At 41.2% G+C, this 13,158-nt stretch overlaps 1 protein-coding gene across 1 annotated transcript in view; it reads left to right on the top strand.

Moving 5' to 3' along the window:
- Window positions 1-13,158, top strand: part of LMTK2 (lemur tail kinase 2) — a 142,343-nt gene that overhangs the window by 109,414 nt on the left and 19,771 nt on the right. Inside the window, exons 10-11 of the mRNA XM_089682745.1 lie at window positions 5,185-5,334; window positions 9,860-12,494. Of these exons, the coding sequence (XP_089538871.1) occupies window positions 5,185-5,334; window positions 9,860-12,494 (2,785 nt within the window). The remainder of the gene's footprint in view (window positions 1-5,184; window positions 5,335-9,859; window positions 12,495-13,158) is intronic.

Here is a 13,158-nt window from a genome sequence, read left to right as displayed (position 1 = left end):
GGTGTTAATGAAATTAACAGGTGCACTAGATGAGCAATAATGAGACAACCCCCAAAACAGGAATTGTTTTACAGGAGGCCATTGACATTTTTTTCCTACTCATCTTTTCTGGCTGTTTTTCACTAATTTTGCATTTGGCTAGGGTCAGTGTCACTACTGATAGCATGAGGCGGTACCTGGACCCTATAGAGGTTGCACAGGAAGTCCAACTCCTCCAGGATGGCACATGAATACATGCAGTTGCCAGGTTTGCTTTGTCTCCCAGCACAGTCTCAAGAGCATGGAGGAGATTCCAGGAGACAGGTAGTTACTCTAGGAGAGCTGGACAGGGCCGTAGAAGGTCCTTAACCCATCAGCAGGACTGGTATCTGCTCATTTGTACAAGGAGGAACAAGATGAGCACTGCCAGAGCCTTACAAAATAACTTCCAGCAGGCCACTGGTATGAATGTCTCTTACCAGAGAAACAGAAACCGACTTCATGAGGGTGGCCTGGGGGCCCAACATCTGTGCTCACTGCCTGGCACCATAGAGCTCGATTTGGCATTTGCCATTGAACATCAGAATTAGCAGGTCCGCCACTGGTGCCCTGTGCTTTTCACAGATGGGAGCATGTTCACACGGAGCACATGTGACAGACGTGAAAGGGACTGGAGAAGCCATGGAGAACATGATGCTGCCTGTAACATCGTTCATCATGACTGTTTTGGTGGTGGTTCAGTGATGGTCTGGGGAGGCATATCCATGGAGGGCCACAAAGACCTCTACAGGCTAGACAATGGCATCTTGACTGCCATTCGGTATCGGGATGAGATCCTTGGACATATTGTCAGACCCTACGATGGTGCAGTGGGTCCTGGGTTCCTCCTGGTACATGACAATGCCCGGTCTCATGTGGCGAAAGTATGCAGGTAGTTCCTGGAGGATGAAGGCATTGATATCATTGAATGGCCCCCACGCTCGCCTGACCTAAATCCAATAGAACACCTCTGGAATATCATGTTTCGTTCCATCCAACGCCACCAGGTTGCACCTCAGACTGTCCAGGAGCTCAGTGATGCCCTGGTCCAGATCTGGGAGGAAATACCCCAGAACACCACCCGTCTTCTCATTAGGAGCATGCCTGACATTGTCATACATGCAAGCACGTGGGGGCCATACAAACTACTGAGTACCATTTTGAGTTGCTGCAATGAAATTTCAGCAAAATGGACTAGCCTGCAGCATCGTTTTTTCACTTGGATTTTCAGGGTGTCTTTGAATTCAGTCTTCTGTAGGTTGATAATTTTCATTTCCATCAACGATGGGGCATCCCTACGTTCCTAACACATTACCCAGTCCATATCAGTTTGGATGTCCTGCATGATATATTTCCCCATTGAGATCTGATATGTTTTCAAAGTGTTCCTTTAATTTTTTTTGAGCAGTTTAGAAAAATTCACTAGTTTTTATATAGTGTAAAGTTACATGGCATGTTTAAATTCTCTTACACAGACAGGAGATTTAAAGCGGTATTAAGCTGCATCTTAAAAAAAAAAAAAAAAAAAATCCTCTCTGCATGTTGCAAGGTAAAGCTAGAATGTGCTAGTATGCATCGCATACTAACACATTATGCAAAACTTACCCAAAAACAAAGCCCTCCGCGGCACACTGTCACTACTGTAGAGGGTTCTATCTTCACCTGGTCTTCCTTCCGGGTTCGCAAAGCTCCGGCCATCTGGCTGGCTGAGCCACGATGACGTCCACGGGAGTCTCGGGACATGGCACAGTGCTCTGAAGGAATGGCATGGGTATGCCGTTCCTTAGGAGCGCGCATGCGTTACTGTAAGAAAAACCCGAATATCCCTAAACAGTGCACGTTTATGAGATATTCTTTTTACCTACAGGTAAGCTTTGGTATAAGCTTACCTGCAGGCAGAAATATACAAAGTGACCTTACTACCACTTTAAACCCAAAATATATTCTATTGCAGTTTACCAATCATTAGATGTGGTGGCTTTATTAGTTTTCTTTTCTTTTGGCTTTTTTTCGCTCTGTTTTCACCTGATGATTGATGATATGGCCAGCAACACACCTCCTGTATCAGTGAGGCACCACTGGAGGAATGAGCCAGGACACAGCAGACAGCAGCATTGTCAGTCTGGGGGAAGGGGAGTGTTAAATGTATTAGCAGACTTGAATACAAATAAATTGAAGCCAAACTGTAGCTAACACTTTATAACCAGTAGCAGCAAACATTTTTTTTTCTAGTTTTGGAATAAAGGTTTTACATGAATAAATAAAAGCTGATGGTTTTAACTGCCTCCCGGGGTCGGCGTTCTCTCTTTCTGGGAGGACGACATATGCATCACTGCAGCCTCATTAGCGCACATCAGTGAAGGAGAAAAATTACTTATTTACAAAATTTTATAGCAGAAACTAAGAAAAAACTTTTTTTTGCCCCAAAATATTCAGTCTTTTTTAGTTTGCTTAGCAAAAAATAAAAACCCCAGTGGTTATATACAGTGTTGCATGACCTCGCAATTGTCATTCAAAGTGCGACAGCGCTGAAAGCTGAATATTTGGTCTGGGCAGGAAGGGAGTAAAAGTGCCCGGTAGGCAAGTGGTTAATCTCCCCTGCCAGTGGTAAATGGATGGTCTCATCCATGTAAGCTGATACATGCTGCAGAAGAGGTTGAACTTCTGAAAAACAGCAGAGTTGCTGGCTGAACCACCAGACGAAAATAAGAGAGCCTAAAAAAGGAAACTAGAACTGCCGCCACATCTAAAGATTGGTAAGCTGCAATATAATACATGTTTGCTTTTGGGTTAAATACTGATAAAAATCTGATTGTTTGCTATAAGGAAATTTCCAGTTCTTCTTTACAAAAGCCGCAGTGTACGTTAAACATAAAACATTATTGAAGTACTGTATTAAAGCGGAGTTCCAGCTGGAAAAAAGAAGTCAGTAGCTGCTGACTTTTAAAATACAGCCACTTACCTGTCCCTCCTTCCAGTGGTGTCCTCACCACCGCTGGTTTCACCGGCCGTCTTCTCTCCCTGGCGCTGGCATCTTTAGTGTGGGCACCCGGCTGTGACAGCTTACGGCTTCACAGCCGGGTGCCCACTGCGCATGCACGAGAAACGCTGCACTTTGTGAACGGCCCGTAGTCTTCTGGGACCTGTCACGTGTCCCAGAGGACTACGGGGAGGGGGGAGGACAACTTCCATTTCCGATCACCTAGGCGGTCGCAGCGGAAGTGGGAGCGAGTACCTGTCAAATTTGGGTACCCGCTCCCCAAAGGTACCAATCCTTAATGGAGAGTGGGGGACAAAGCATTAAAGTGGGACTTCCCCTTTTGTGTGGAGCTCCGCTTTCATAAGGAGTGATTTTAAAAAAAACAGGTGTAGATGCTTTTCTCTTAGCAGGAGAAAAGATGTTTCGAAAACATGCCTCGTTCACACCTATGTGTGTTGCAAATGATGCGTTTTTCAAGCATGTTTTGTAGTGCATTTTGCGTTTTTTTTTTTTTTTGGATGTGGGTTTTTTTTTGCCAATTGCAAAGTATTGATTGTAACTCTGACTTTACACTCTCTGGCACTCAATTCGCATCAAAGTAGTGCAACCTTTTCTAAGTTGCTTTGACTTGAAGTTGCATAGATTTGAAGAGGTTTCATTGCAATCAGTGGGCTGCGATTTCTCATACAACTTCGTGTCCAAAGTTTGCTATTGGCAAAAACACAGAAAAAATGCAATACTTGCGTTTTTGGTGCAGTTCCATTAAAGTCTATTACATCAAAAACGCAATCTGCTGCGGGCAAAAAAGTCCTTGACGCTTTAAAAAAATGCAGTGGCTGTAAACGCACGGATGTGAATATGTCCCATAAGAAACCATGTTAAATGGACTATTGTGCGTTTATGCAAAACACATAGTTGAAAACTTAAAGGTAACTACATTTTTGCAAATGTGTTAAACAAATGCACAAAGGCTTGATGTGCCTTATTTCATTGGCCAGAATATTATTTTTTTTTCTGGCCATTGAAGTGAAAAAATGTCCAAACACTAAAAGCGCCTGAAGCTTTTAGATGCATTTGTAGGTTTTTGTTTTCTGCCCAAAAGTTCCTCCCCTGAACATGATTTTGGTGTGTTCAGATTTCTGCCCCTAAACGCCCCATGCACATAGGCTAACATAAAGGGACGTTTAGGGGCAGAAAAAAAAAGTGAGGCCTTATTGTTTAAAGTGGTTGTAAATAAATACATGGACACAGGTGGTAATGCACAGAGATTACACAAATCCTCCTACATACATGCCTGAACATATTCAGCCATCTTTTCTACGCAATTTCCTAAAGCACTCATTTTACACAGCATCACTGAGCTCCAGAAAGCAGGGGACAGGGTTCTGATGTCACGCACTGCACACCTCTGAGAGGACAGCAGAGTGTAATTTCCAACCTGAGTGGAGAGAATGGGACACCCTGCTGTATACAGCACCTAGAGAAACATGCAAAGCTGAGACTGTCAATCACAAGGGCTGTGCTGCAGCTTTCCTTCCCATTACCCGTGATTAGAATTGTGAAAACCTGCCAGCAGTGACTCATGCAGATAGCAGAGGAACTAGACAGCAGGGAGAAGCACACAGAGTGCTTTGGATTGAAGAAAGTACACACTATAGAAGGATATGCTTTGTTAAAGTGATTCTAAAGGCTTCATTTTTTCTTTTATTTAAACAAAACAGCAAACATGTCATACCTGCTCTGTGCAGTGGTTTTGCACAGAGCAGGCCTGCCCAATCCTCCTCCTCTTGGGTCCCCTGCTGGCACTCCTTGCTCTTCCCTCCTGTCAGATGCCCCCACAGCAAGCAGCTTGCTATGGGGGCACCCAAGCATGCGCCCTCCCCAGCCGCTGCTCCGTGTTCATTCTCCCTTCTCATTGGCTCCTACTGCTGTCTCCAATGATGAGGGAGCCCTGGGATTGTCGAGACTCCAGTGCACATGGCTGGATCAAGCACGCAGAACTTTTTTTTTTTTTTTTTTACCTTCATGCATAGAATGCATGAAGGTAAAAATCCTTGACCCTTTACAACCACTTTAAGTTACCAAAACATAAGCTGAAATTCAGCATCTCCACAAGAGTGCATAGATTAGCTTGCAGTTAAAGCATACCTAGATATATCTAACTGATGCTCTGCTTTTTTCCCTAGGTCGCTTGGTATCACACTCTGGGAACTTTTTGACAATTCTGCTACTCCTTATGCAGAGTTTTCTGACTTAGATGTTATAACCCACGTGATAAAAGAGAGAGAAGTTAAACTTCCGAAACCTCAACTAGAACAGCCATATGCAGACAGATGGTAATGTTATTATAATGTTGCTATGTTCTGGGTTGATTGATGTCCAAGAATGGCTGTAGATCAATATATGCTTCTGTATGAACAGGACTGGAGGATACACATTTTTAATCCAACACACGTGTGCACACTTTTCAGTACATAGTGTACATTCAGCTCCTACAGACAGCACCAGTTGCTCTTATATGTATCGGCAATGAATAGCATATGAGTAGCGTAAGCAGGTGTTTCCGGCACTCGCTCCTGATTGATGAATAAGAGACTGCAGAAGTCATTAAATCAGAGTGACAGCTCAGGAACTAGCATTTTTGGAAGGCAAGAAACCTATATTCAATAAATAAATCTCTGCATCTTGGTTATAATTTACTCCTTAACCACTTGAAGACCAGGCCTTTTTCTGGCACTTTGTTTACATGTAAAAATATGTACTTTTTTCTAGAAAATTACTTAGAACCCCCAAACATTTATGTATTTTTTAGGGCTCATTTACACTTGCTTCGACTTCAACACACATTGAAGCGCCTACCGCTTCAACATGCGTATTCGATATATTTTTGGTGCTGTTTTGTTTTTTTTTTTAAGCTTGTCAGATACCCTGTGTTTGATTTTGTGTTTGTTTTAAAGGGGCTCAGTAGAACCCTGGCTCAGATCCACTCCGCAGATCCTCAGCTCATTAGTACCCCTGTTTAGCATGTGTACCTTTCTTCAGCAGATCCCTAGCGCATAAGTACTCTCGTTCATTAGATCTCCTGCTCAGTAGTACCCCCAGCTCTGTTGATGCCCCACTCAGAAGTACACCCAGCTTTGCTTATTTCCCACTCAGTAGTAACTCCCAGCTCTACTGATCCCCTACTCTGTGGTAACCCCCAGCTCTGCCGATACTCCCCACTCTCTGGTCCCTACTCACCTCCCACTATATAGCTCTCATGCTGCGCACCACATACGGCATTGCTAGTTTCACCTGCTCTGGTCTGGCAGCTCTGCTGATCCTTTAACACTCAGTTCTCTCTCTGGTCCCTGCTCACATTCTATATTGTTATAGAATTGTTTACATTTTATAGCATTCCCATGTTGCACACTGTGTGCTGTCTTCTAGTTACTCCCTCCTGTCCGGACCCTGCTCACTTTCCTACTGTTTCATGCTACACACCAGATGTGACGTCTACACCAGACACTTCCAGAATATATATACATGAATCGGAAGTGACAACTGATGACATCTTTCTGGCTCAGTGTTGGTCTCCCAGTGCATCTTGGGATATCTCCTACCTTCATTAACTCCAAAATAAAGCAAACCCAAAGCTGAATAAAAGCCCCTCAAAAGCTACAGGTGCTGTATGTGAGCTTTGTCAAACACTTAAATGGAGGCTTTGAAGCACTATGAAAGCGACATGGGGTATACTTTTTAAAGCAAAGCAAGCACAATGTGTGAACATGACTGTAATCTAATCATTTTATTTAGTTACAGGGACTTTGGTTGGCATTCAGAGTGCTTTAAAACAAGCTTGTCCAATGCCACAATTTGAAGCAAGTGTAAACGAGCCCTTAAAGCAGAGGCAATAGAGAATAAAATGGGTGTTGCACTTTTTTGTCACACGGTATTTGAGCAGCAGTTTTTAAAACGCATTTTTAGAAATTGTAATGTGCAAAAACACCATATATTACCCAATTGTTTGGTAAAATATGAATTTATACTGAGTATATAGATACCAAGCATGTCACTTTAAAATTTTCCACGCCTGTAGAATGGCGACCAACCACGTAAACAATATTATCTTGAGAAAGGTGGACTGAGCTTCATCGAAACATTTGACAGAAACGCTGCTGTTTTTGATCTACCTCCTTTGGAAGACCGGTAAGTGCCTCTACACCAGTTCTGGATTTAAACTATATTATCCATAGGCGACGCTTTAAAAGCCTTTACAGGTTACCACTTTAGATTTACACAGAAGATCTGGTGCTAGAATTCTCGTCCTCTATCTGATGTTCAGTGATAACCTCAAATGTGGGGAACGCATACCAATGGTGAGTTTATCAGTTCACCAAAATAAATTCCCGCTGTGAGACTCCACTTCACTCAATTTGTGCCATCTTTGTGCTCACAGAACTCTCACCTTAAAGATGATGTGGTATAGCATGCATATCATAATCCATCTGGCTTTCAGCAATATCCCAATCCTCCTACGTCTCCATGCCACTAGGGACTCTCCACTTGGATTTCCTATTGACTCCAATCATATGTGGGGTGAGGTGCCTTTAAGGTTTTTGCTCATTCATGCAGCTATGTTTGCCTTGCCCATGTGTGGGAAAGATACTAGAAAGCCTCATATGGTGTAGTATGTTGATAAAAGTGATCTTCTTTATAAAACAAATTACATTTACACATTTAAAACATTCAAATCACAACAAATAGATACCGGTGTGTCCCTTCCGGTCTACGTCTGCCTCCGCTCGCTCCCTACGCATTACGTCACGGTCATGTGACTTCAGCAGAGGATAGCAGCGGGTAATTTGAGCACAGAGGTGGCACAAATTGTGTGATGTGAAGTCTCACAGTGGGAATTTATTTGGGGGAACTGATCACATCACAGGACTGCCATTTATTAAGTCTGACACTTTGAAGCATATGGACTAAGCACTTTTCTTTGGATAATATAGCTAAATATTGGATTGTTTCATTGGGTATTTTATGCTATATACATTGTGTTTATATTTCATGCATTGTAACGCATGTGTTTTTACACGGGCTGATGTTTAGAGTTATATTTATTCCTAGCACTGTATTTATCATTTTAGCAGAGCAGCATCATATAAAAAAAAAAAAAAAAAAATTATAATACATCCATGCAAAAGGATTGTGTGTAAAAATAATCTCCTGAAAAAAGGCCTTCAAGTCAATGCAAACATATCTTATGCAAAACAAACCAATAAAACACCACCTTCCCAGTTCATTATGTTTACTTGTGCTGTAAACAATAAATTAATCTAGTCCTCAGTGTGAACAATACATAAAGTGCTTTTCCAATAACCGCTCCTTTTTATGCCTTCACATCTCTGCTCCGCATCCACGCAACACCACTTCCCCCTTATTGAGTGTTGCTCACCAGATTTCACTGAACCCTTATGGTACAAAAGCAGGTCAGCAACATTCAGAATTCTTCCTTCTTCTGGTAGTGTCTCCTATGCCCTTACTCCACCTCCAGGCACACTCTGATAATGCACTGAGAGGAACCGTAGTAGTGTAATTCTGTTTATTAAAATTCCCACACATCAGATCTGCACTTACAGGGTCCAATCCTATAGTGCCAAGGTAATAGTTGACAGGTTGGTCCATTGTAGTGAGTGCACATAGAAGTTTTTAAAATTTAAACAAAACCCGTATGAGGAATAGGTTAAAAAAAATTAGTTTTCTGTGGGCTTTGGCTTGACACAGATATCTTTATAGATATCATTTATCAGGTGTAGCAGTTGGTGAGACCACTGAATGTAGTTTTTTTTTTTTTCTGTTTGTTTTTTTAACATATATAGTGGGAAGAGTGCTGAGCTCAGTTGCACTTGGATTTCCAATATTTTAGAAATTCTGTGGGTTTATGGGCTTTCAACACAAGTTTAATCAGCCCCGACATTTCTCTTATTGTAAACACTGCTAGAGTTTCACTTGTATGTTTGTGGCTCTACATAGCTATCTTAGCCTTTGATGGGCCTTACCTTCGTACTTTTAGGGATTATTTAACAGGTATTTGTTTTAGTATAAAGCTGGTTGTGTTATTACCATAGATGGAAAGATCCAATATAGGCATGGGTTGCCCTCCTCACTATCACTGATCATAATTTTGGTGAATGTTATTAACTCCCTTTATCTATGGAAATTTCTGTAGCCGGTGAAGGATTCTTTTTTTTTTTTTTTTTTTTTTTTTCTTTTTTAACCAAAAATTTTATGGCAAGTACAGTTTCCTCTCTAACAAATACTTATTTTGCCAACTGTTTTGTATGCATGTCATGCACGGTTCTGTTCATAAGTCGCCCATATACCGGGAGGTCCAGTTTTTAGAGGTCTGCTAGCTAATCACTAAATCCGTTATGTCCAGGTTGCTGCCTTACCTGCCATTTACTCAGGTACACCGACAGGGAATGGATTTTGCAGCACTTAATCCAGTTAGAAAATATAGATTTAGTGTGCTTATGCACTAGACACAGCTAAACTTGTGTTAACTACCCCAGCCAATCCTGAATTATGCAAGATTTTTCAACATGTGAGAATTACTACAAATGATAAGGTGCTTTCTTTGTAAGATGTTCTTATGTTGCTCAGTTATCACAGTAGATGGCGTAGTCTGGCATAGCACTTCTGAAAATCAGTGTATATATGGTCCACGTTTTGCATCAAAAGTGTGGTCATTTTGGCTAATAGAATACAAAAAGATATTCATTTGAACATAATTTGCTCCAATGTTAACAATTGTAATTTAATTTGAAAGCAATTCAGAAGGCTGTTGTCACTGTACAGTTTTTTTCCATTCTGTTGCAGGTATGAAGTATTGCAGTTTTGTTGGTTGCCTCCAGACCAGCGCCTCACTACAGAAGAAGTCCACAGATTGCTGACATACCTCCGCATGCAAAGTCAAAGAGAGACAGAAGCAGATTTTGAACAGCGTTGGAATTCCCTTAAGCCAAATACTAACAATCGTCAAGCCGCCTCAAATAATCTGGCATTTCCAATCTTGGATCACTTCACTGGTGATGAATTAGGGCGTGAATTAGATGAAGTTCTTACTGTAACAGAGACTAGTCAGGGGCTCAGTTTTGAATATATATGGGAGGCAGCCAAAGAAGATCATTTTGAAGAACATAGTCACACTGACTCTGACACCACAGTGAAATATAATAGCATATTTTTTCCTGTACCTGTAGATGTTTTTCAGAAATCAATCTCTGACCTTGGACAAGATAAACAAGAACAACCTAGCCGAGAAGAGACAATTGCAGTCCCGGAAGTTGTGCCAGTGTTTGATGCCCATAATGTTTCTGTATCCAACGAATATTACATTCAGTTGGAGGAACAAGGTGAAAGCCGGTTGGACTTTGAGCACCATGGCGATCACAGAGAAAGAAAAGGTGAAGATGTACAGTTTATTGCCCTGAGTGAACTTAATTCATCAGGTTTAAGTAAAAATGGAAGTAACTCTAGGTCCGAGCAAACGGGCATTTCAGATTACCTGGATATATCCGCTCGTGCTGCTTTGCCATTCATTGAACCAATTAGCAGTGTTGACCTCCTGGAAAAGATCCATAATGAAGTGTCCCTGTGTGACTTAACCAATCAAAACCGAGGCAAAGCTAATCACAGTTCTCCTACAGTTTGTTCAAAGATTGATTTCTCTGATGATGATAAAAATATTTTTGACATTGATGCTGTCATATTACAAAGTATGCCAGAATCAAATCTGGGATTTGAAGATTTCAAGGAACTTTCTGACAATTTTTTATTCTTAAAAGAGAAGAACATGTTGTCAGATAGTGTGTTTGCAAAAGATCCTGTATTGGATCATACAAAACCTTTGCAGAGTGACCTGGATCCAAAAAACATTTTTGAACACACTAGGAGTTTGGACATTGAGCTCATGTTGGCAGACCTTGATGCTTCCTTTCTTAATATCTCAGGGGAACAGGCAAGATTGGCGCTTGAGGAAACCTCTAAACAAGAAGACTTGACACATTTACCACTGGTAGAACAATTGAAGCCTGCTGCCTTTGATTCGTTCACAGATTTTTCCATTGACACTGATCTGCATGAAAAAAATATTGGAAGCATGCCTGTGTGCAATATACAAAATAACAAGAATGATGAGGACATCAAGGGTATTCCTTTCGATTCAAGGCTTTCTGATGCAATGAATGAGGAAAGACTAGGACTCAATGGATCCATAAATCATAACCATGATGTTGTGGCTCATGAAAATGCTTGTAACGAACAAAAGCATTCTGAGTTTGATGACAGGTTAGCTATTTTAGATAGTGACAAGTCAGCCACACATGTAAATGGCGAATGCATTGTAAACAGAGTTTCAGTAAAATCTACTGCTTCATCAGATTCAACCAGTCAGGACAGCTTGCTAGATGATACCATATCAAACTGTACACAGTCTTTAGTACCATCTATAGGAACACCAGATTCTCTAGATTCTTTGGATGTCCAGAATATATTAGAGACTGAGGAATCGCACAAATTTGTGCCATCTGATAAACCTGCTGATAGTGGGTATGAGACTGAGAACCTCGAATCTCCTGAGTGGACTTCACATGTGAATGGTCCATCAAGCCATACTTTAACAGATTTGGAGACTTCTTCCTTTATAGCACCTGTCATTATAATATCAGAAGTTGGTCAAAATAATTTTGAAGTAAATGAGGGAGACCTTGATATTAAAACACAGAATTCTGCTGATGGTGCTTATAACTCTTACCGTGACTCTGCTTATTTTTCTGACAATGATTCTGAGCCAGAAAAGAAACCAGATGTTTTGGAAAACCAGGCTTCTGATATAAAGAATGCAAGTATTTCTCATACTTTTGAAGAAACAAAAAATAAATATGAAAGTAGACCTAGAAAGGTGCTTGTTCCAGGTGATTGGGCTGAACATTTGTCACAGAGTTCAGAAAATGCTAAGCAAGCTACACAAACTCCCATCAGTGAAAGCACTGCTGATGACGACATATCAGAACAGGATGAGGAAATTGTAAATCCATTTGGACCTTCAGAGGTTTTCTGCTCAATGAACTCAATCAAAGATATACCGTTTTTGAGCCATAGCGAAGGACAGAAATTAAAAGAGCCGGATATGGAAGGCAAATACTTAGGAAAATTGGATGCTGCTGGCCTTCTTGATTTGTCAGAAGATGGCATGGATGCAGATGAAGAAGATGAAAACAGTGATGATTCAGATGATGATATAAGAGCTTTCACACTTCATAGTTTCAGCTCAGACAGCGAGGATGACACTGTCCATCCAGTTCCTGTTGTTCACATGGAAACAGATGATGGGAAAAACTTAAAAAGTTTAATGAAACCACACAAACCTGCTTCAAGCAGATTGTTTGGGAAAGGAAAGAGCAAAAAGACAGTGAGCTTTTTTGACGATGTTACCATCTATTTGTTTGATCAGGTAAGTGTCTGTTGGAAATATGAACAAATGCATACTACAAAATCTCAATCTCTCTCTCTCTCTCTCTCTCTCTCTCTCTCTCTCTCTCTCTCTCTCTCTCGATATAGATAGATATATCCCTTCCCCCCCCCCCCTTCCCCATTTTAGCCATGATTTACTTTAAGTGAATACACTGTAAAAATATACTTTGCATTGATAAGCCAGTTGACAGTTTAAGATGTCATAAACAAGGGTTTATTGGGCCTTAATACAAATGTTTGCCCATGTAGGAAAATTAAACCATCACATCTCTGGAGCCCAAACCTTCCTAAAGTTTGGTGGACTACATAGTTAATTCTTTATTCTACTGTTGATATAGCAGCTGTGTACCGTACCCATTAGCCATATTAACAGCTGCCAAAAGAAGGAACAGAAAACTCTACAAAAGACCTCCCAGGTTAAAGAAAGATTGCCAGAAACTGTCCACATTAGAGACACTACAAGAATACCTGCCTTAAAGTGGAACTTTAGTTAAAAATGGGAGAACGGGAAGGATTTTTAATGCGGGGGTGTGGAGCTGAAAGTTACACATTGTAGAGCACAGTGAGGAGAGATGACTGGAAGGAAGGGGCGCGCACCGCTCTTCACACAGCACCCAGGAACAGAGTGGAGGCTGTCCATCACT

This window comes from Staurois parvus, unplaced genomic scaffold, assembly GCF_062004578.1.
Source record: "Staurois parvus isolate SC_StPar_1 unplaced genomic scaffold, SC_StPar_1.0 ptg000297l, whole genome shotgun sequence".
In the NCBI taxonomy this organism is placed as follows: domain Eukaryota; kingdom Metazoa; phylum Chordata; class Amphibia; order Anura; family Ranidae; genus Staurois; species Staurois parvus.
This window is presented reverse-complemented; position numbering and strand designations above follow the sequence as displayed.